The sequence below is a fragment of the Barbus barbus genome (assembly GCF_936440315.1).
Source record: "Barbus barbus genome assembly, chromosome: 7".
NCBI classification, from domain to species: Eukaryota; Metazoa; Chordata; class Actinopteri; order Cypriniformes; family Cyprinidae; genus Barbus; species Barbus barbus.
In genome coordinates this window covers 17,065,168-17,090,118 of record NC_136735.1, presented here as the reverse complement: position 1 = coordinate 17,090,118, position 24,951 = coordinate 17,065,168, and the positions used below count along the sequence as shown (strand labels likewise).

General features: G+C 38.1%; 1 protein-coding gene across 1 annotated transcript; it reads left to right on the top strand.

Moving 5' to 3' along the window:
- Positions 1-220: 220 nt before the first annotated feature.
- Positions 221-3,423, top strand: LOC306872522 (BTB/POZ domain-containing protein KCTD12-like). The gene is made up of 2 exons (XM_079421126.1): positions 221-497; positions 1,977-3,423. Exons 1-2 carry the CDS (start codon positions 478-480, stop codon positions 2,824-2,826), a joined length of 870 nt encoding a protein of 289 aa, XP_079277252.1. The 5' UTR covers positions 221-477; the 3' UTR covers positions 2,827-3,423.
- The last annotated feature ends 21,528 nt before the right edge of the window (positions 3,424-24,951 follow it).

Here is a 24,951-nt window from a genome sequence, read left to right as displayed (position 1 = left end):
TTACACTGTTAAAGAGTTAGATTCTCATGCCAAGCATGGACAAAGTTTTTTTTTTTTTTTTTTTTTTTTTTAAATGGACGTATAACAGAGTATTTCTGTGCCAAAAATCTCACTTCCCGGTTTGTACAAGTTTCGGATAGTTTTCTTCAATCGTGGTTCTTGCTGACGTAAAGGACGGTGGAACTCCTTATATGGGCATTTCTTCCGGAAGAACGCGCCTGTGCACGCATCGACCAGAGCCAGAGCGCGCAAGGTCTCTAAAGAAGAGTGGTTTTGGTTGTAAGGGAAAGATAACCTTGTTCAGCTTCCTAAAAGAACCCGCCATTACATGAACAGTGGATGCAGTTTGTTTTTCCTGGGGGAGTTTCTCAAGTGTGTTTGTTGACAAACGTATTATAAACAAGGCCCAGTTCGCTTGAATTGCACATCGTTTAATACTGAAAGATGGAGCCGTCCCAGCTATAAAAGCTCCCGGTCATGATTCAGAACTGCAGATGGTAAGTGAAACGGCATCAAATGTTTGTGTTTTGTTGGTGATCGGCGCAAGTGCTCGTCACTCTTTAGCTCCGCCTACAAGGCACGCCTCCATGAGCTCGGCTTTTTCCGGAGAGAATCGTAAAGCTGTATCTTTCTTTTATTAATATGATAAGACTAAACACTTTTTGGAGATATGAAGGATGCAGTACTACTCTATGTACTCAAGATTAACATGAGATTGGGTGAAACTGTGTGTTAAGTCCCCTTTAATGAAAATGCAACTTTTATAGACTATACTCGTCTTCAAACTCACATTAAGGCAACACCTTTAATACAAGTGTATTAAGTAAGTGTTGCCTTAAGGAATTTGTGTTACACCTCTGTATTAAGGAATTTGGTTACACTTTTATTTTAAGGTGTCCTTGTTAAGGCCAATTCACACCGCACAGACAAACGCCAACAAACTAGTCTGTTGGAGTTTGCTGGATCAGTGTGTTACCCCTGTTGGCGTTGGTTGGAGTTGGGTTTCACCAGACTGGACATAGATATAGAGTTGGTCAGTGTCTGTTGGTGCAGTGTGAACATGACAGTTATTTTCCATAAGATTCTAAATCCAACGGCCAACTTGTTTGTTGGAGTTTGTTGGCCTTTGTCTGTGTGGTGTGAATTGGCCTTAACAGTGTAATTATACATTTATGTACTGAGTAATATTAATTAACTACATGCACTTACTATATGGTTAGGGTTTGTCTTAGGGTTACTTGCATGTAATTATGCATAATTTATTGTTATTACAATAATAACATGTAACGTGTAACAAGGACACCTTAAAATAAAATGTTACCAGAATTTTATTGGTTACATATTTTACAGTATCCTTGTCATGTTGCATGTACTTATTAAAGTAGCCTAATAACAATACATTATGCATAATTACAACTTACCTTAACCCTAACCTATAGTAATGTTGTATAATTACACTGTAACAAGGACACTTTAAAAGAAAAATAAATTAGATTCTGCAATATTTCTTTGTGAGCAATCAAAATAATACATTTGTTGCGTCAGTCATATGGAATCCACTTTAAAAATGCTTCCATTGGAACATTCCTTGATCTTTGGAACCTCTTCGAATCATACTGGATAACAAGAATCCTCAATTTGCACACAAATGACAACATGTGTGCGAAAAAGGGGACACCAAAGAGTAAAAAATAAATAAATAAAAATAAAATCTGAAATCATCCTAAAAGAATTCGGTAGATTGACAGCTGCAAAATATAGGTTAATCCAGTATGCTCTGAAAAAATAGCAAAATTGTTCAATTAAGAACATTCCCAGCAATCAGATAATGCACGGGTTTTAAGCAAATCACAGTGAATTTCGTGTTTTACGGCGTGGTAGTAAAGAGTTAATACAGCCGTCAGATTCGTCCTCCTACGTAACTCTGTTTAGCCTACATAAACAAAGCTGAAATATTTCTTTCCACTCTCCTTCAGTCCCGTGATTGCACCGGAGGTCTCGCGCAGCTGTGCAGAGATGGAGAGTCGCACGGAACCTTCCCAGCGATTTCCCGAGATTATTGAGCTCAATGTCGGGGGGCAAGTTTACGTTACGCGCCACTCAACTTTACTCTCCGTGCCCAATTCTTTACTTTGGACCATGTTCAGTCAGAAAAAACCCGCGGAACTTACCACCGACAGCAAAGGACGCTACTTTTTGGACAGGGACGGTTTTCTGTTCAGATATATTTTGGATTACTTGCGGGACCAGACTCTGGTTTTGCCCGATTACTTCAAGGAGAAGGCTAGCCTTCTTAAAGAGGCAGAATATTTCCAACTTCAAGAGCTGGCAAAGCGCCTGAGACCGGCGGTCAGTAAGGAGAACTCCATCAGCGAGGAGGTGTGCCAGAGCGACCCAGAGGAGGCTGCGCTCGCCAGCACCAGCATCACCAGCACCGGCCCTCGCTCTCCGTCTCTGGACGCGAGGAAAAGCGGCTACATAACCATCGGGTACAGGGGCTCCTATACCATAGGGCGAGACATCCAACAGGACGCCAAATTTCGAAGGGTGGCGAGAATCACCGTGTGCGGAAAAACATCCCTCGCCAAGGAAGTTTTCGGGGAGACTCTGAACGAGAGCAGAGATCCCGACAGACCCCCAGAGAGATACACTTCTCGGTATTACCTCAAGTATAATTTCCTGGAGCAAGCCTTTGACAGGCTGGCGGAGGTGGGCTTCCACATGGTTGCGTGCAGCTCCACTGGCACCTGCGCGTACTCGAGTAACGACCCCAACGAGGACAAAATCTGGACGAGTTACACCGAGTACGTTTTTTGCAGGGATTGAAGTGGACTCACTTTTGGGAACTGTTTCTCGGACACACATTTCTCGGACACTCACCTTTCCATTCCTTATGCGCCACGAATGTGTAGTTTTTTCACAATATCAACATGTAAACACTGTCAGTCGCTGAGCAGAAGTTTTGTGCATATTTTGTGTATAAGTAATAAGTTAATAATAGCAGATCTCCAAAATTTGTCGTCTGTTCCCAGAATTCAAACAACCGCTGATAGCAATTTTCAGTTTTAAATACAGTAGGTTTGGGCTGGAGGAAGCTGGAGGAACTTTCTGAAATCAAATGAACCTTTATAGACTACCACTTTTTGTCATATTAAAAGTTCATTACATTCCTGATTTTTTTTTTCTTCTAAGAGTACATCCAGAAGCTCAACAGACACAACAGAGACAAAAAATAAAATATCATCCCAGTATTAAAATAGCAAGCTGTTCCATAACGAGTGAATATATACTACTCTCCCCTCTGCTTTTTACTGAACATTGACATTTCTGAGATGATAATTTGTATTTGCACTCCTATGTATTTTTTTTCTTCTTAGCCAAGATGTCTGTCAGCTTTACACACATAATAAACTTATAATGAAAGACATATTTGGATGGGAACTCTAAATACTGCTGCATCATATTGTGCTTTGAGTTGCACACTCTATAATACACATATACTGTCAAATATTTTTTGACAGATTTCTAACTAAATGTGTCCCACATGAAATTTGCATGCCAAACAAGCTGTGTGTAGTTATTGTATAACTGTAGCTGCTGCAAACCTAGACCACAGTTGATATCCTGTCACAGATCGTGTAAAATAACAACATAAAGATATAAAGCTCAGAAACTGTGGTGTGCACCAACTAAACACATGGTGATGGTTCAAGGGCTGGGTTAGTGGGCGAAGGCTCCAAAAGGAGATGTGAATGGAGAAGAGACGCTGTCTGGCCTGAGGAAACAGATGGACTCCTAGGAGACAGAGAACAGGAACTAGGCCTGTGTCTGCCAGCAGTCCTGTGACTACACATACACAAACCATATGAAGGGCACTTTCTCTTTATAATGTTACGTAGATAGAATCAAAATATGCAAATATCAGTGGTTTGAACATCATAGTACACGTAAACATGCTTTTAGAACTGTCAGGTGTTACGTATAGTATATGACTGACAATGCTGGGCCACCTGGAGAGTGTCAGTATCACAGAGACAGGAACAAATTCTCTCTCTAGAGGAAGTTGTATCAAGAGGAAGAGAGAAAGCAGATAACCAGCAAAAATACGCTGAACAGAAAACAAAGAGCCCTCACTTTGACTCTGAAAGTGTGTGTGTGTCAGTGTTAATGAGTGAACCCAGCTAACAGGGAATGTTCTCGGAACTTTGACTAATGATCTGGCGAGGATCCTTCAAATTTATGAACGACAATTTTTTTGAATATTCCTCCAAACCTTAATAGAACATTTGATTCTTTTCACAGTTATCTGATTTTTAATAATGCTCTCAAAAGCACATAAACATTATTTCATCCATGAAATATGTTTGTGTAAGGTTCTTTAAATGTTTGTATGTACTGCTTGCTTCAGGGAAATTCAAATGTTCCCACAATGTTTGTAAAATGATCAAACGGAATGTTCCCTTTATGTTTTCCATAATGTTTGCATAGCCAAGAAAAATGTTTTTTAAATATTTTAAAAACTGTATGTTTTGAACATTCTGAGAACATTCAAAACATTTGTGTAACTTATTGGGGATGCTAGCAAAACATTCTTATAATTTTGTTAGCTGGGAAAGCAGTACAGACGAAAGGATTTAGTACATTCATTTCCAGTGTACTTAATAATTCAATGTTGTTGCATGCAACTTTAGAGCAGATATACTTTTCACACTTTAAACTTGTGCTTCCTTCTTTGAGCGTTCCACTTACACAAGTGGCAAACCATGATGACATTTCATCTGTTCCTCAAAACACACAAAAGCCCTTCCCTCTGTTTTAACGAAAATAGATCTTAAAGTACTTCTAAACAGAAGTAAAAACAGCTTGCTTTGCTATCATGGTCACACTAAAGGCCAGAGTTACCCGTATATTTGGTAAGTCTAGTTTTATGTGGTCAAGAAAAGATTACCATGCAAGCATGTGCATAACAGGCGGAATCCTGTGAACACATTACACTGCACATTTCATGCAAAAGGTGTTTTCCACATGTAATGTGGAACTAAAGTACAACTTCCCTTTCCAGAAGACAAAGAAAAGATAAATGATAGGCAAGGGATGCTTCCAAACTCATTTTCAGAGTTTAAAAAACAATATCTCTGGGTCTCTTCTCCATCTTGTAATAATTCAGTGGAATACTTTGTCTCTCTCTGCCAGACCGGAGACATATGCTATGGAGGAGACAGCAGATGGTCAGTGCTTTTTAGCTGGAGGACACTCTGTTTGTTCTCTTGGAATTCCTTTGGACATGCATTCATTCATTCTTTCAGTCAAACAAAATTAAACATACTAAAGATGAAGGAAAAGCAATGGGGGGAAAAAAACCTAGCTGATGGTTTAGACAGACAGCTATATGAGAGAGATGGGTTTTTTTTTTTCATTTTCTAACGCAAACTGGTTTTGAAAATTGGTTTCAAAGGGCAAGTTTTTTTTTTTTAAAACAATACCATTCTTGTCTCTGAGTAAACTACTTGTTATGTGGACAGGTGATTAGTGTTTCTTTACAAAGCGACGTCACCAACTAGGCTGACATGCATAATACCATATTTTTAGTCGTTTTTACAGATCTGTGTGAACAGTAATCATTGTGATGTTGTCTATATGCGAAACCACAAAGGAAAAACTTTTCTATTTTTAGTACATTGCTGTCGTGTAATCATACACTAAGTTTAGTTAATAGTTTGCATTGTTTCATTAATTCCAAATGCTTTATTTAGCTGTCTTTTAATTATTTTCCCTATACCTAATTGCTAAGTTGTTCTTTTTACTCATTTTATTGCTGTTACTGTTTTTTTTTTTTTTACAATCCTGTATTAAAAATTGTAAAAAAATTTTTTACAATCCTAAAAGCCTCTAAGTGCCATCTGAAATTTTCTTTTAAAATGAGCATTTTTATCAGGCTCCTATATTTATGTTCAGTTACTTCACTTTAATTGCATAGAAAAGGACCTATTCATTGCCATAGAAGTGAAATTACTGAACCTAAAAATAGGAGCGTGAGAAAAATGCTCATTTTAGATAAAAATTTCAGAAGGCATTTAGAGGCTTTTGCATCTGAACTCTTCAAATATAATCATAAATATAATGTTCATTTTTAATACTTTGTTGAGAACCCTTTGCAGGCCTTAAATCTGGAACTCATGGACATCACCAGAGACTGGGTTTCCTCCTTTGTGATGCTTTCCCAGGCCTTTACTGCAGCTGACTTCAGTTATTGATTGTTTGTGGGTTTTGTGGGTCTTTCTGCCTTTAGTTTTGTCTTCAGCAAGTGAAATGCATGCTCAATCAGTTAAATCAAGGAGAGTGACTTGATCATTGCAGAATAATCCACTTTTTACCTTCACCATATATATGATGAAAAGATGGCGCCTGTGAGAGTTGCTGTCTATCGCTCCTTACTATGTCCTATATTTGGCTGTTTTTATGTGCTCTCATACCCTCTAACTATGCTGAGTCTTTCGTTTACGATCGTCAGACATTCCTGGACATTCCTGCGTGGATGTTTTTGACGCGAAATTAGGAAATTTCGCAGACAACACATACAGGAGCACTTTAAGAGACATTCCAGATTTTCTTCGCCGCTGGCCATTGGATGTTATCCCGAGGAAGCATCGGAGAAGGCGTGGGAAACGCAGCGGAATAATTGTCAGATTAAAGACTCACCTGCCAGCTGGCTTTTTACTCGGCTCTACGTCTCGGCCACGGATTAAGGATCTGATCCGCTTCGCGGTATGGCATTCGCCGGCCCCTTCATCTCGTTGGCTTTATACTCGGACTGATCTCCCTGCTCTTCCCGATCCTTCGGCTCGATTGCTACAGGATTCTGACTCACGGATTATTATTCGACCTGGCCCTGAGGGAGTAAACACTGCTAATCTTCGTCCTCTGAGGAAAGCCTCGGCCAAACGCAGCACTCTACGCTCTCCAAAAATGGCGCTGATCAACGCACACTCCCTGGTTAATAAGACATTTATTTTAAATGATTTTATCTCGTCTTACAGTTGGACTTCCTGTTTATCACTGAAACCTGGATGAAGGTAGGAGATCTGAGCCCTTATTCAGAACTTGTCCCAACAGACTATTGTTTTATAATTCTCCACGTCCTGTTGGTAGGGGTGGAGGGTTAGCTGTCATTGCTAAAGAAAGCTTTAGATCACGCTGTCAACTGCTACCCTCCATCAAACCCACAAACTTTGAAGTTCAGCTACTACTAATTGACTGGACTCAACCTATTGTGTTAGCTCTAATATTTCGACCACCACATCTGACGAAAGGTTTTATTGAAGAATTTTCTAAGTTTGTAGGGGATCACTACACATGATCAGATTCTTCTTTTAGGAGATTTTAATGTCCATGTATACTGTCCTTCGAAACAACTAGCGGCGGAGTTTTTGAATGTCATTGACTCTTTTAATCTGATGCAATGGGTTAAAAAACCTACACATAAACAAGGTCACACTTTGGACTTAATATTGTCTTTTGGTCTATCTATAATTGATACTGAAGTGATCAAATCTCCTATTTCTGATCATTTTCCTATCATGTTCAAAATGTCTCTCCCCGCAATCCCTCATAAAACTGCCTCTGATATAAGACAAGTCCGAGTGTATTCACCACGATTCTGCGAGGCCTTTACTGAACGCTACAATGAAAACAGTTCTTCCATATCCCTTGAGTTTTTAGTATCTGATTTAGATGCCAAACAACATTTTGAATCTTTAAACACTGTATGGTTGGAGATATTAAATGCTATTGCACCTTATAGGTCTCTAAAGCCGAAGTGTAAATCAGAGCCTTGGATAGATCAAGATATTTGTTCACTGAGACAATCGTGTAGGAAAGCAGAAAGAAAGTGGAAGAAAGACAAACTGCAAATATCTTTTAATATATTCAAAAACTGTTTATCGTTATACCAGAGAGCTGTTAAGAAAGCCAAGTCTCTCTATTTTTCTAATTTGATCGAGAAACATCATCAAACTCCTAGAGTTCTTTTTTCTGTTATAAATTCGGTACTAAATCCTTCTGTACAGACTTTCCAAAATCCTACCAGTGCATTATGTGAAGATTTCTTGAATCATTTTGGGGACAAAATTACTAATCTGAGAGCTCAAATAGAAGTGACCAATGATGAAATGATGACGTTAATGAGTCCATCGGCCTCTTGGACCACTTTTAATTCTATCTCCCTGCAATCTTTAAAGGAAGTAATCACAAAACTAAAACCCTCCCCAAGCCCCCATGATATTATACACCCTCGCTACTTGAAGCAAATAATTGATATTGTAGGATCAGGGCTTGTATCTCTACTCAATAAATGTCTGCAATCAGGGTTCATCCCTGATCGTTTAAAAATGGCCACAGTCACCCCTGTGCTAAAGAAACCCTCACTGGATGCTTCTATTTTAGCAAATTTTCGGCCTGTTTCTGTTCTACCTTTCATCTCTAAGGTGATGGAAAAAATTGTCTCTTTACAACTCCAGTCGTTTTTAACTAATAATCACATCTATGTGACTTTTCAATCAGGCTTTAAATCACTGCATAGTACTGAAACTGCCCTTGTAAGAGTTCTTAATGATATTATAATGGCTACTGATTTTGGTGATTCTGTCATTTTAGTTATGCTGGACCTGTCTTCAGCCTTCAACACTGTTGATCATACAATTCTCATCTCTCGCTTGGAGTCTTATGTGGGTCTGGGAGGGGCGGTTTTAAATTGGTTCAAATCTTTCCTAACAAATAGAACTCAGTTAAAATAGGAAATTTCACTTCCTCTTTACGCAAGCTAACCTGTGGTGTACCTCAGGGGTCTGTTCTTGCACCTACTCTCTTTTCTCTCTATCTACTTCCCTTGGGGTCCATCTTTAGGAAACACTGCGTTTCTTTCCATTGTTACGCTGATGATTTGCAAATCTATCTGCCTTTGATCATGGAAAAAAGCATGTTCTTAATAGTTTATCAGCGTGTCTGGATGACGTAAAATCATGGCTCTCAAAAAAATTTCACTTTAAGCCCATATTAAGGGCTCAAATTTCACTCGAATTTCATCAAAAATATCTTAATTTACGTTCTGAAGAAGAACGAAAACCTTATCCAGATTGAAATGACATGAGTGCGAGTAATTAATGATATTTTAATCTTTTGGATGAACCATCCGTTTAACCTATTGCAGAGGGAACACTGCATTTTTTTTTTCCACGTAAGCCAGAACATTCTTGTAAACAGGTAAAAAACCTGTCTGATATCAGTTTTTTATTAACTAAATGAGAGCATTATGAAATGTTGTTAGAACATAACATTGTTAGCTGGAAAGATAGTTAGATTCATATTACATGAATAAATCATTTAGACATTTAAATGAATGGCAGCCCACATTAACTAACGGTCTTGCACAGATTTGGAAAACCTGGAAGATAAATGTCATGCAGGGCTGCGGCATTACTGACATACTGTTTATTTAGAGAAGAACCTGAGTGCACAGTTATGAACGGTCGAGAGGACCTTCCAGCAATGTCCATGTATACTGTCCTTCGAAACAACTAGCGGCGGAGTTTTTGAATGTCATTGACTCTTTTAATCTGATGCAATGGGTTAAAAAACCTACACATAAACAAGGTCACACTTTGGACTTAATATTGTCTTTTGGTCTATCTATAATTGATACTGAAGTGATACTGAAGAGGACCTTCCAGCATTCTCACATATCTCTCCAGGAGTCTCTATCATAAACCGCAGAGAGACTTTGCCTCTATGTAAACCAACTCCATAGCGACAAGCCCAGATCAATATAATCGAATGTCCGGCTGCATGCTCAAGAGGTTCGTCCCTTCATTCTGTTTGTCTAATAACCAGCACGGGTCAGTGGCTAAATCAGGAATGCCTGTGTTGTGAATTAAATGGCTTTGGATATGCTTAAAAGATTGGCAGGTTTAATGAGACTAATTTTAATGGTGACTCCATCTGACTCTCGGAAAAGGTGAAGGATGGTGAAGAATTCACGTCATCACCATGACAACCACTTTTAGTGTGTTTACAAAGGCACTTTATGACTGCAGGAGCAAACCGCACCTGTAAATGCCTATGTTGAAGAGGTTGTTGTCATTATTCAAATTAGATTTTTCTTTACTTGCACTGTGTTCATATCTAGAGAGTGCACACGAGCCTGCTCATATCATCTTCAAATAAGGAAGGTATTTTTGGTAGCTTGTGCAAGAGCAATAAACCTGCACATTATGCTTATTTCATTAAACACCATTATATTCTACAAATGTTGTACCATCCATTTCATTTTCTATCAAAGAGCTGATCTTGAGTCTGTAAATGTAAGTGTAAATGTGTCTTTCAATCCCAGAGGCTCATTGGCCAGTAGTGTGTCGACTAAAAGAACATTATGTTGGCAGAATGTCTATAGAGCAGCGGTCACAAAGAGGTTTGGAAAATAGGGAATCTTTTGCTAGTCCCAGTGTGGGGGACATCCCAAAGCTTCTGGGGTGGAACATACTATAGCCCAGGGTCTGTACACTAGAGAAATTTAATTTAAGATAAAGTGCACTACAAATCAAAGTCCACTAAATCCACTAGTCGAAGGAGGAGGATTTAGAGGCTTGTTTTTACCTCTAACTAATAATTGCCTTTGGCTAAATTTGGTCAGACATCTTTTCAGAGAGCAGATTTTCCTTGAAAGAGGGCCAGTTTATGTTATTACATGAAGATTATGGAGAATATAGGCAATAGAAAGAGGCTCAGTGTAAATCCACAGGGCATGAGTCCTTTTTTCATTGCAGTTGGATTCGATGAGTACATCTCAGCATGTTCAGCGGGAACAGGTCAATATTGTATTTTAATATAACATCGCTGAGCGCATCAAAGAAAATCTATACAAGATAAAGCTCCTCCATAGCCTTGTGAGTTTAATAAAGAGCAGATTTGATCTTTTCCTTCGCATACAGTTAGAGTAGAATGTGGTGTTCTATGATGACATGAGATTTGTGCTTGCCTTTAGTGTGTGTGTGTGTGTGTGTGTGTGTGTATATATATATATATATATATATATATATATATAAGGGCTGGGTATTGTGACCAATTCTGCGATTCGATTCTTATTTTTATGGATTCGATATCGATTAGCTATCAATATTTCATTTAAAATGTTAGTTTTGCAGACATGGGATCCATATTTTCATATAAATGCTGGTAACTGAAACTCTCCTACTTAAGTTTATTACTGAAATACACATCTACATTAATAATAGGGTGCACACAGTTGGTTTTTTTTAGTGGAGCAATTCAAAAGATGGTGACACCTTCAGGACGAGAGGTGAATATTCATATCCTCTTACGTGAAGCACGTGCATTAAGAATCGATTCGGGGATTTCCCGAATCGATATCGTTGCGTTAAACTGAAGATCGATTAAAATCGGAGAATCTATATTTTTTACCCAGCCCTAATATATATATATATATATATATATATATATATATCTATATCCATTATGGTGATAATCTGACCTGGGATCAGTTATAGAAAACAAGGTGTTCCCTCATCAGGGCAGAGAGTATAAGCTAAGATGGATACAAGTTGCACCTTTCCACTCATCATAGACTAGGTGTGAGAATATAGTAGTTAATATTGGAATTTTGTCAGGAATCGGCTCCTAAACCTGCTCTAAATAGGAATTTTTAGCTGGTGCTAGTGTCCTCTGTAAATGCCGCCGCTGCTTTCCCTCTCACTGTGTCTTCTGCCAAGTCAGGCTTCCGCTCCGTGGAGGTCCGGTTAGTCTCACGCTGCTCTTTCTGAGCATGGTAAAGGCCGCCGGCATCAATCAGCGGCGGGGAACAAAAGCAAGCGCTCAGGCGCACACCTCCCAGCATCCTGTACACCCGCTGGCTCTGACACAGGGCTCTTTTGGAGAAAAAGGAACTGTAAAAAGGCCAGGAAATCTACTGTCCCAGCACTCAAGAGTGTTGATATCTAAAATAAATAGAGACTTATGCACATGCACACAGACCCATGCTGCTTCACCCCATTTGTTTGTAATACAAAATTCACTTATAAACAGAGGGAGATGACAGAGAAAGTGTGTAATGATCATAGACAGGAAACACTTTCTCAACACACATGCCATAACTGTCTCAAATAATTAATATTCTCTCCTTAACATTTTTTGCACATATGCCAACACACACACACACAGAAAAACCGAGACAAGAAAGGAAATATTCAGGAGCTAAATGTAAATTAATTTCAAGTAATAATTTTGTGAACGTTGGGGCTGAGGAAAAATTTACATAAAGGTGTAACACAAAAGAAGTTAATAGTAGTTCAGTTGTGAAGCAGATCTACTATAACTGCATTATACTGAAGAATGGAGTGTAGGTAGTAATGATATGTAGGGAGAATCCCAGGCAATGTATCTAGACCGGTGTAGCCAGGGAGGAGGAAGGATGGAGAAGGTTGCTTAGATGGGTTTCATTAGCTGCCATTTAACAATAAGTGCAGTAAAACAGCAAAACTATCTGCGCTACAAACCAATGTGTGTGATTATCACAATAAACAAAAACAGAATAATAATAAAATACCAGTTTGCAATAACGGATCTTGCCGGAAGATGTGCATACTGATGTTAATAATGGTCATACCTGCTCTTCTGAAAAATATAAGGTGGATAATTACATACCTTAAAAAGTATCATGGTATTACCACAGTTTTTGTAGTATATTTCAAGTATATTCGATTATTATGTAAAAACCATGATACTGTATACAGTATGAATAGACTAATCATTCATCTGATACCAGCACTGTACAATGGTACCACTTTGTTACTTTTTTGAAAGAGAGAACAAAGGCACTTCGGAGACTTTCACTTTCTAAAAAGTCTCTTTCACACTAAAGGCAAACAAGTGCCCTAGTGTAGGCCTAGCACGTCTACTGAAACCTCTGGCTAATGTCTGACCATTAAAAGTCATGAATCATGCTTTGTTTTGGACAGAAATATAGCTTCAACAGAAGTTCTTCTTCAACGCAGTGCCAGAATAGGTTGAAGATTTATGTACCCTCTAAGTATGCTGCATAAAAACCCTAGTGGTAGAACAGAGATGTTGCATGAGTGCATGTAAAGCCAGTCAGCCATCATACAAAGCATGCCAAATGCGCCTGTGTCTGGACAGTGTTAGCTGGGGGGAACTACTAGACAAGATGTTCTGCAGATTCTCACATCTCCTCGGAGCTGTAGCTTATATGCGACACTGATAAGAGCTTTCTTATTTCTTCAGCTGTAGGGTTAGCTCAACAATTCTGATCACGAGAGATGGATGTTCTCACAGAGGCTTTGCTGTCTGCAGTCTCCATGGCGATTTATGACGCACATGATTTTAGGATGAAAATGACCGTCTGCATAATCACAGGAACTATTCATATCAATGTTAATTAGCGTGCCATGCTGCTTATATTAGTTCTACTCATGCTAGTGCTTATCTGTGAGAGGAGCCGTTTGTTTGTGGGTGAAATTATATTTCACAAAAGATAATCGGAGACAGCACACTCCGACTTTTTAAAGTCATGATATGATCTCTGTCTGCTAACAAAGGCCACTATTAGATATTCCTGGAGCTCAGGGCTAAAATTAATGCAGTCAGTGCAGAGATACATCCACACTGCTTTGACCTTGAATATAACAAAATGTTCTCAGTGTATCATTGCAAAGGATGCTTTCAGCTAAAGTCGAACTTTTCAAGTTTAAAGAGCTTTCATCTAAAATAAAAGTCTTTAAAAAGATAATTTGCCTTGAGAAATAAACCTTTTAAATTTCAGTACTGTAGCAGTGCTACAACAGGATGGTCCAAATAAGCATAGGGATATGAGATCTGACATCTTTTGGTTTGAGACAGGAAAATTCTGGGTTTAACCCTCTGGCCTTCGTGAATAACAGCTGTGTCTTCCCATCTGTCAGTGGCTTCACATTCGGCAGTGTATTAGTACTATGGGGACTATAGCGGCATAATAACATAATTTATTAATCAAGGTTATTTTTAATTTTTTTACATAATACATTTTCAATGTTTGAAGTTGCATAAATTAACTTTAGTTCATATTATGAGCAAACATGAATTTTCAATGAATAGTAATTTATAAATTTACATGAACCTAAATTAATGCAAATGATAATGAAATACTGTAAAGGATTACACTATTTCAGATTAAATTATCATATACAGCTTTTATACTAATTTTACTGTTCAAAAGATTTGCATAATAATGGTAATTCATTCCATGTTTTCTAATAATATTTCCAAGGGGCTGCATGTGTATGGAAAATAGTGAAGGGCCTAAAACAGATCCTTGCTGTACTCCATACTTTACTGGCATTAATTTACAACCCAAATTCCAGAAATGTTGGGACGTTTTTTAAATTAGAATAAAATGAAAACTAAAAGAATTTAAAATCATGTGAGCCAATATTTTATTCACAATAGAACATAGATAACATAAATGTTTAAACTGAGAAATTTTTTAATTTTATGCACAAAATGAGCTCATTTCAAATTTGATGCCAGCTACAGGTCTCAAAATATGTGTGTGTATATAATGGTGTAGCATCTCATCTTTTCAAAACCGTGTGAAGACGTCTGGGCATCGAGGATATTAGTTTCTGGAGTTTTGGTGTTAGAATTTGGTCCCATTGCTGCCTGATATAGGTTTCTAGCTGCTGAAGAGTTCATGGTCATCTACATATTTTCCATTTAATGATGCGCTAAATATTCTCTATAGGAAAAAGGAAAGGAAAGGAAAGGAAAGGAGGTGACTTGTGGCCAAGTATGGTGACCCATACTCAGAATTTGTGCTCTGCATTTAACCCATCCAAGTGCACACACACAGCAGTGAGTAGTGAACACACACACACACACCGTGAACACACACCCGGAGCAGTGGGCAGCCAATGCTGCAGCACCTGGGGAGCAGTTGGGGGTTCGGTACCTTGCTCAAGGGTCTCACCTCAGTCGTGGCATTGAGGGTGGAGAGGGCACTGGTTATTCACCCCCCCCCCCCCCCCCCCCCCCATCCCTGCCGGACATGTGACTCGGACCTGCAACCTTTGGGTTACAAGTCACGACTGTACCCCTGTTATAGGTGAAAGATCTGGACTGCAGGCAGGCCAATTCAGCACCTGAACTCTTCTACTACGAAGCTATGCTGTTGTAATAGCTGCAGTATGTGGTTTTGCATTGTCCTTCTGAAATACACATGGCCTTCCCTGAAATAGACCGTCTGGAGGGGAGCATATGTTGCTCTAAAACCCTTATATACCTTTCAGCATTCATAGTGCCTTCCAAAACATGCAAGCTGCCCATACCGTATGCACTTATGCATCCCATACCATAAGAGATACTGGCTTTTGAACTGAACGCTGATAACACGCTGGTGTTTACCGACAGTGGTTTCTGGAAGTATTCCTGGGCCAATTCAGTAATGTCAATGACAGAATCATGCCTATGAGTGATGCAGTCTCGTCCATGGGGATCCAACAAAGGTCTTCAGCTTTGTCCCTTACGCACAGAGATTTCTCCAGTTTCTCAGAATTTTGATGAATTCTTTTGATGATGTTATGCACTGAAGATGATGAGATTTGCAAAGCCTTTGCAATTTGACATTGAGGAATGTTGTTTTTAAAGTATTCCACAATCTTTTTATGCACTCTTTCACAGATTGGAGAGCCTCTGCCCATCTTTACTTCTGAGATACTTTGCCTTTTATAGTTAATTGTGTTACAGACCTGATGTCAATTAACTTAATTAGTTGCTAGATGTTCTCCCAGCTGAATCTTTTCAAAATGTCTTGCTTTTTCAGCCCTTTGTTGCCCCCTTGCCAACTTTTTAAGACCTGTAGCAGGCATCAAATTTGAAATTAGCTCATTTAGTGGATACAAGTGTAAAATTTCGCAGTTTAAACATTTATTTTCTCTATGTTCTATTGTGAATAAAATATTGGCTCGTGTGATTTGTCAGACAGGAAGGTCTGAACACCAGTATAAAAATGTCATTAACATATTACATAGTTATTCCATTGTACTCAATGTAAACCTGCACAGATTTGATAAAAATATAGCATTACTATTACAATAGTGCTATTTTGTTAAAGGGGTCATCGGATGCCCATTTTACACAAGTTGATATGATTCTTTAGGGTCTTAATGAAAAGTCTGTAACATACTTTGATAAAAATTTCCCAATGGTAGTGTAAAAAACACCTCCTTTACCCTGTCAAAATCAGCTCTGTTTTCAGCACGCTGTTCTAGTCCATGTTGCTTTAAATGCTAGTGAGCTCTGCAGACTCCGCCCCTCTCTTCCGTGGAGTGACAAGCAGACCAGAATCAGAGTCAGAATGAGCTTTATTGGCCAGGTATGTTTACACATACAAGGAATTTGTTATAGTGACAGAGCTCCACAGTGCAACAGAAAGACTGGACAACTGGACAGGACACAGATAATAAAATAATAACATACAAATATACAAATAGGCAATGTACAAAAAGCAAAAACACTATATATAGACAATTATGTATGTACAGTTATGAAATGTGCAGATTTGAAATGAAAAAATAAGTATGTGTGGTGAATAAATAATGTATAATAGTGTTGTGTGTTCTACGTTTAATGTCAAGTGTTCATGAGATGACCATATGTGTAGATTCCCTATTCGACTGCTCCAGATACGTTGACACGTCAGGCATCTCGCATTCACCATAATAATCAATGAATATTCAAAGATATACAAGTGTATAACTTGCTGTTGTAGATGCACACAGTCAATGCGCTCAAAGATTCGCAGACAGTTACAAAAATGGTAGATGGCTTACGTATCGCGGCCCATAGAAACCATAATCCATAATGAGCCATCTAGGTATATATGTCTATGAAGCATACTAAACTTCAGCACTAGCACATTATTAGGAAATGCGATTTGCAAAGATTCATAAAAACCCTTATATATATTTCTTCTGTAGATAAAGCTGGATCACGAATGATGCACGCAAACTTTTAAATGCACGCATTTATGTAGATCGGGGATCGGCGCATTCACTTCAAAGCGAAAGTAACATTAATCTTCTGCATCGTCAGCGGCTCAGACAGAGTTGAGTATAACGTTACTCAGTAACGCGTTACTATAATCAAATTACTTTTCCTGGTAACGCAGTAAAGTAATGAGTTACATTTTAAATGTATGTCATTTGATTACAGTTACTTATATCAATAAAATTATGTTACTTAAGTTACAAATGCAGTGTTAAAAAAAAAAAAGTAAAAATCATATTTTGCGCGTCAGTATGGCCTTTAAACCCTTAACTGTCCCCCCCCCCCCCCCCCCCCTTTTTAAAACAGACTTGAAAGTGCACTATTTAAAGTTAAATTGTTATAATTCATGAATGCTTTTGAATACAGACCTAAGGTTGGTCTCTTTTTAAAGAAGACAGTCAGCAGATTATTGCAGAAGTGAAATCATTTAAAAAAAAATTTAAGTAAAAAACAAAAGTAATAAAAGTTAAAATTTACTGTAAATAAAATGTACGGTACTATTATTAATTTATATTATATAAAATAAATATCTTACAAAATATGTTTTAATCCAAATTTTGCATAAAATTAAAGCAATATGTCTAAATAAGTTGTGCCAACCACCGGGTGCCATTCAAACCCCATTGAATTTTTTCTGTCAAAAATATTTAAATTTCTCTCTCACTATTACTCCTAACTCTTAAAATAATCACCAAATATGGAATCTTTAAAAAACTAACAACGGTTTTCACAGGATGAATTTTGAGATTGTATGCTTTCAAATGATATATAATATGATGATTGCTAAAACATGTGATGGAAAAAAAAATTTGTGTCAAAGATCAGAGCTCCTGCTATGGTGTATATGTTTTGAGGTGCGCTCTTGTCATAAATTAATCTGTTACTGCTCCTACATAATTTTTAACAACAAACAGTGGTAAAACATCCATTTAGGAGTCTTGGGCCTTTCCAATGATATGTAGTTTGTCATTATTAGATTAGGAGTTAATGGTAATATATTGAAGTAAAGTTAGGCGTCCCGTATACGGGACGGTGACAGTTAATAAATCACCAGAGAATGTGAGCTAAAATGAGAGTCTTACAACATTTAGATGCAATGAAAGGTTGCCTATCATATTTAAAATGTTGCACTCAACATATTTTAGTCTGGCATTATAGTTTGGGGAAAGTTCAACAAGTGAATGTGTACAAGTTTATTTCACAGTAACAAAGTAAAAAAATAAATGACTCATCATCAATCGGCATCACAATTCAAGGCTTATTCCTCACAGCGCGCCTTCTTCCAAAAACGAAAAGTCCCGAGATGTACTTGAATTTTTCTACAGAGGTGACGTGAGGGCTTACATGTTCGCGCGTCTCAAGCTTCGTGTGGATGATTATCTTGTAGCATGCGATGTGCGTGGGCGTGATCACATTATAGGTGAGCTCAGACGGGAAAGACTGGACCTCGCGTTGGTTTCATACGGATTATTTTATCAGAGAATATTTGTTTTCGACATGACTTACTTCATTTAATAATAGACACGTCAAGCTTTCTTTAGATCAGTGGTTCCCAACCACGTTCCTGGAGGCCCCCCAACACAGCACATTTTGCATCTCTCCTTTGTCTGACACACCCAAACTCTGCAGGACACCGGCCCTCCAGGACTGAGTCTGGACAGCCCTGTCTTGGAGTCTCTACTAATGAGCTGATGATCTGAATCAGGTGTGTTTGATTAAGGTGACATGGAAAACATGCAGGGGTGGGGGGCCTCCAGGAACGTGGTAGGGAACCACTGCTTTAGATATACTGTATTTCTCATGTCATTTTCGTTCATTCTAGTGACTCATTTCAGGAAGATATTCATGGAGACTGAGAATGCAGAAAGCGCACCCTATTTGTTTTCTTTTTTTCACTAAACCAAAAAAAGAAAAGTTTTGTTGATATTGAGAGTGAATCAGGGTATACAAATAATAGGCCTACTTACGTATTTTTTTTCAGTCAATATGAAATTAATGAAAGAACTATGAGTTTCTCTTTGTAGTGTATTTTTTAAGTTTGATAACTTGAAAAGTAAAGTAAACTTGAAAGTAAAGTAATTAGTAATATGATTAATTTTTAAATGCAGGAATGTAATCAACTTACAATTTTAAAGTAGTAAGTAGTAATGGATTACTTGGTTTTGTCAGTTACTCCGTCGGGAGTAACTGACGACTGCTATATTCATTATTAGGGGAAGGGAAGTGGTGTGTGGCCAAGTATGGTGACCCATACTCGGAATCTGTGCTGTGCATTTAACCCATCCAAGTGTACACAAAGTAGTGAACATACACCCGGAGCAGTGGGCAGCCAATGGGGAGCAATTCGGGGTTTGGTGCCTTGCTCAAGGGTCTCACCTCAGTAGTGGTATTGAGGGTGTTGAGCCCCTTTCACACTGCACGTTGATCCCGGAAAATTGCCGGAGTGCCTTCTGTGTGAATGCAACCACGTCCCGGGATTGATTCCGGGATCGATCCCGGGTTGGGGATATAGTAACATTGCCGGGTTCAGTCCCGGAACGAGCACTGTGTGAACAAAAGCCAGAACCAATGCCGTAAAGGCTGATGACGCGCGTTACCATGCGACTCTTTTACCGGGTGTTTTGAAGGCAGATCAACATTCACACGACAAAAAATGTGTAAACTGGAATGAAGCAGCGATCGGAGCTCCTCACTATCCGCGCTGAAGCTGAAATCGTTCGCCAGTTTAATGAAATGGTACGCGGCGCATTATACACATCACATGAAAAAAAAGTTGTCACTTTACAAACAACTTGGAAAGTGAATTTGGCATCCGATGACCCCTTTAAAGATGCTAGCTCTACAATAACAGACAAAGGTTGAGTTGTCTTTCCAGATGCATGTTTCTAAGGTAACCCTTTTGAGATACAATATGTCTGTATTACATTCTCTCTCATACACATACACACACACACACACATACAAGCTAAGCAAGGACAGGGAAAGCAACAATATAATGAGAGAGAGAGAGAGAGAGAGAGAGAGAGGGAGAGAGGGAGAGAGGTCTGGCCTTGTTACGGAAAATCCAAACACAAACACATGCTTGCCAAGTGCCAGTCTTCATTTTTCATTATGCGGCTAACAAAACACATTATTTCTATGCATGGTGAGTGAATTTCCTGTAAGTCTTCAGACATACTGGGATTGTCTGGAAAGTCCCCATCAAGAGCTGGATTTAGCTAGCAGAGAATATGGTGAGACAGTGATTTGCTATGAGAAAAACTAAAATTCTGTATGAATGAGGGCAGTAAGTGTCAAAATGCTCCTAGCTGAGTGAAATAATAACAACAGCCTGGTTAGCTGACCATCATCTGAGGTCTCACTTTGTTCCGGAGACACCAGGGACAAACATTAGTACAAAAGGCAGACAGGAGAAAGAATTACATTAGATTTCATCAGCATTGACACACTAATGAAATAGAGCCTGGCTATTTCCTTCTGCACATTGTATTGAAATACAAATATTTCTAATTATGTTTATGAACAAAAGTGCTCATTATATTTTTGTTTACCTTTTGTTTGTCTCATGTTGACCTTCTTATGACGTGTATCGAGGGATAGACAAAGAACAGGCTGAATGAAAATTTAATTTGTGAATATTTGATACATAACCTTATTTGTGCATGTCCTGCGCATAGTGATATCAGAGGCTCTGCAGGCTTTTTAACCAAACAAAGGGAAACACGGCCAAATCTTCAGCGGAGAAGTCAATTGAAAATCTCAGACGAATACTCCCACACACAGGCACACAAACAGTAAGGTGAGTCATCTGCATACCTTTCCAGACTCCCCTCAGCTGTCTGCCTTCTTGGGCTGTTGTTTCCATGACAACCGCCCAAGACTGTGGTTGGCTGGTCACTGACCCCAAGTCAACAGAGTCCACTAGACCCCACAAAAAATGAGTGAAATGCTACAACACACTAAGATCAGGCCATGTACTGGAGCCGTCTCAGCATGTTCTGTGTCACTCCCTCACATTCTTATGGGAAGACTCTGCCAGCGTAAGCTGTAAACTCCCTTGTCTAAAGACAGTCTGTGGTTTTAGTCTAGCAATCAATGGTGGTCATAAATAAAAAGAAACTAAATATAAATTTTATTTATATAAATATAAAACTAAATATGGGACTAGGACTGCAACAAGGCATTATAAAGTGAAAATAATTTTACAAAGAATTATTAAAATTGATATAGCAATATTATGTCCATAAAATGTGTATTCAGTAAAATGTCACTAAAGGCATTGGGAAATGTGCTAATAGCAATTTTGTACAATTAATTTTTGGTAACTCTTTATAGCTAACCAACAACGAGCAATGAATTGGTTACAGTATTAATGTTTATAAATCTTAAAAATGCAACTATTTTTTGTTAGTCCATGTTAGCTCAGCGCCATTAAATAATATTAACAAATACAACTTTTCATTTTAATCATGCATTAGTAAATCTTTTACTAATTACTCAAAAATAACTTGCCATTTTTAGTTCATGTTAATGAATTTCACTTATGTTAACAAATGGCACCTTTACTTTTATTTGTTTAATAAATGTGACCCTGGACCACAAAAGCAGTCTTAAGTCGCTGGGGTATATTTGTAGCAATAGCCAAAAATACATTGTATGGGTCAAAATTATCCATTTTTCTTTTATGCCAAAAATCATTAGGACAAATATTGTCCGATCTTAAACTATACATCAATGAAAAGCTTATTCATTCAGCTTTCAGATCATATATAAATCACAATTTTGAAAAATTGTACTATCCAAAAATGTTAGTACAAGTGATTTCTTTGGTAAGAAATAAATATAGCCAAGGATGCTATTTCATAAATTCCTTTGATCTTTTGAAAACTGGAATAAATTACATCTATATTTTTAAATATATTCAAACAGAGAACAAGTACCCTGTATTTTAAACTGTATTAATATTTCACAATATAGATTATTTATTTATTTTTTCTCCAGAGCAATTAAATGCAGCCTTGGTGAACAGAAGACCTATTTCAAAACGTAAAAAAAAAAAGAAAAGAAAAAATCTCACCAAGCACAAACTTTTGAAGGTAGTATATTTAGGAATGTTTTTCAAGTATTGTACCACTATTTTCACTTTCTTAAAGTTAAATGTGATTTGTCAACAATGTACACATTTCCATCAGTGTCATTTCCAACTTATTGTGTTTAATAACCTGTGATGAAAATAGCATTTTTGTCTGACTTCTTTATCTGGCTAAGGCTAATATCATAGCTAGTGTTTTATGTATCCTAAATAAACACAATTTAATAATATTTTCAACCTTTTTGCATCATTTACAATAAAAAAAAAAAGATTTTGAATGGAAATGATATTTACTTTGAATTTCTTTGCATTATCTTCATCTCAATCTCTAGTTTTTTTAAGCTAAATCTCACCTTTTTCTCCTTGCTAACAAAGTACACTGATAAAACTTAATTAGTAGCAGAATTTGTTAGTCGTGATGGAAATTATGAGATGAAGGCCTGATAAAAAAAGTTTCCATGACAGTCATAATGTGGCCTTCATACATCCTCAAGCTGAAATTGGTTTTAATAAAATCAGTCCCTGGGATATGAAAGTGTGATGGATGTTTTTGCACCATTTGTCTTTCATTAAAGAGGTTCTAGGTCACAGCCAATGACACAACTTTTTTCCCCCCCACTCCTTCAGGCTATTTGAATCTCCTGCTCCAAACCCACAGACAGCACTTTAATTTTTATTTGGACAATGTGATTTTTGAAGCACTGGCTCATTTGCAATATATCATGGAAATGTATGTATCAAATGACAGCGTGACTACCAGTAGCTGTGACTTTTGAAACAAAGTTGGAAGCACAACAGAATGTCAATATATAGGATCTCCATTTACAATGAGCCATTTAATGTATTTATTTACTAGTTCAGGTTGGAAGATATTTTTTGACGAGCAAGATTATTCATTGTCAATTAGAGTGAATATCTGCTAGTTGGGAGGATTCATTTGTTTACTGCTTGTTTTATATATATAAAAAAAAGTTTATTCTGATTGTGCATGTTGTTTGCCGTTGGCTGTAATTAGAAATTACAAAAATACTTTTTGCTTTCTGTTAATTTGCACACAAGGAAACTGTACGGCACTTAGTTTCGATTTCGAGCCATTTACACGCTATAGACTTTGCTGTGATAATTAGACAGGTGTGGACAGCTGTCTTTACTCAAGTGGATCAGTTGTGTATTTAAGTGGAGTCAGTTCATTGGCGTGGAAGTGAGTGTAAAGACCTACGAGTGTACAGACCTGTGACTTTTTCGTTTGCGACTTTAACTGAGCAACGAAACTGGCAACACACTTAAATATTTTTTTCCTATTTTTCCTTTCTATCCTCTCTTTTCCACCTCTATCATGTGTTTCCAATACATCAAACGCAGACGGCAATGCATTCTTGCATACCTGCATTCTATCTGCACCTCTTCTTCTATACTTCTCTTTCTCTGTGGGTCTCTGGAATTGTCAGTCTGCTATCAACAAATAAGATCTTATTCCCGCTATTGCTTCCCTAACTGCACTTAGCAACTTGGGCTTGACTGAGACAGGGAACCTCCACACTCCAGAACACTCAGCAACCCCTGCTGCTCTCTCTAACAGCTTCTCTTTCTCTCAACCCCCCGTCAGGTTGGGAGGGGTGGAGGTACTGGTTTCCTCATTTCTAACAATTGGAAATACTCAACCCACGCTCCCAGTGGCGGCTGCTGGTCTTTCAAAGAGGGGAAGCTCATTTTCGGCCTACATCATAAAAATTGTCCATTTATTTATACGTAAATTCTGCCATCGTGTGCAGTTTGCTAGCTGGCTAGTTCACCGCCTGGCCTACTGTATGAATGAATGAATGAACAAACGATCTAAAAAAAACATTAAACTCGATGGAGGAAATGTGGGAATTAGGTTAAACTGAAACAAGGAATGTGGTGTATAATTGTGTGAAATGTATAATGAAAATTGGCCAGCAATTTCTCCAAGCAAATATCACGAAATAGGTTGCAGCAGTTTGTCTTTTGACTACACTTGCAAAGTCCACTATGGGACTGAGCTCGAATCAGTGTTGCCAACTTCTTTCGATGGAAAGTAGCTAAAGCCAGTTTGAAAAGTCACTAAATGTCGCCTAATGACGTCATGTGCTAATTAGCATATTAATTACGTCATCGCGTCATATTGCCTTTTACATTTGTTTGTCTCTCTGTGCTCATACTGTATTTTAATGCAGCCAAATTCTCAATAAAACTGTTCTCCTTTATATATTTTACTGTTTATGTTGTCAGTCAACTGGATAAATATGAAATAGCGACTGAAACGCAGCCCTTTAAGAATACATAACCAGCTCTCCCTCCCAAGAAGTTAGTCTGCACAAAAATCCTAATTTATAATCGAGCCGTCGTCTGATGAAATCAAATAATACACACAAAATAAGACAAGACAATTCCTGTGCTGTGATTTCGGCTATATTTGCATGTAAAATTAGAGAAGCAACATAATATCCATTTGAACTGAACGCGCTGCTCCTCTCAGCCGCTCACTGAACAGAGAAAGAGGTGCGTGCGCGCTGACCTCGCGCCGTTGCGGTATTAGTACCAGCGATCACAGAGACTCGCTAAGGTTGGTCAAAGAAGTCGCTAGATTTGTCGCTAGTCACTTTTGGGGAAAATGTGATGTCGGACGTAGGCCGGGCTAGGGCCTGAGCGTCTCGGGCCAGGGCCGGGCTAGGGCCTAAATTTGAGGCCCGTGCAGGGCTCTAATAGAAATATATCAAAATGACAATGCACAA

Excerpts from the sequence above, each read along its gene's own strand:
- LOC306872522 (XM_079421126.1), top strand. The coding sequence starts at position 478 with ATGATTCAGAACTGCAGATG. Across the intron at positions 498-1,976 it reads ATGATTCAGAACTGCAGATG|TCCCGTGATTGCACCGGAGG; the intron begins GTAAGTGAAACG and ends ACTCTCCTTCAG.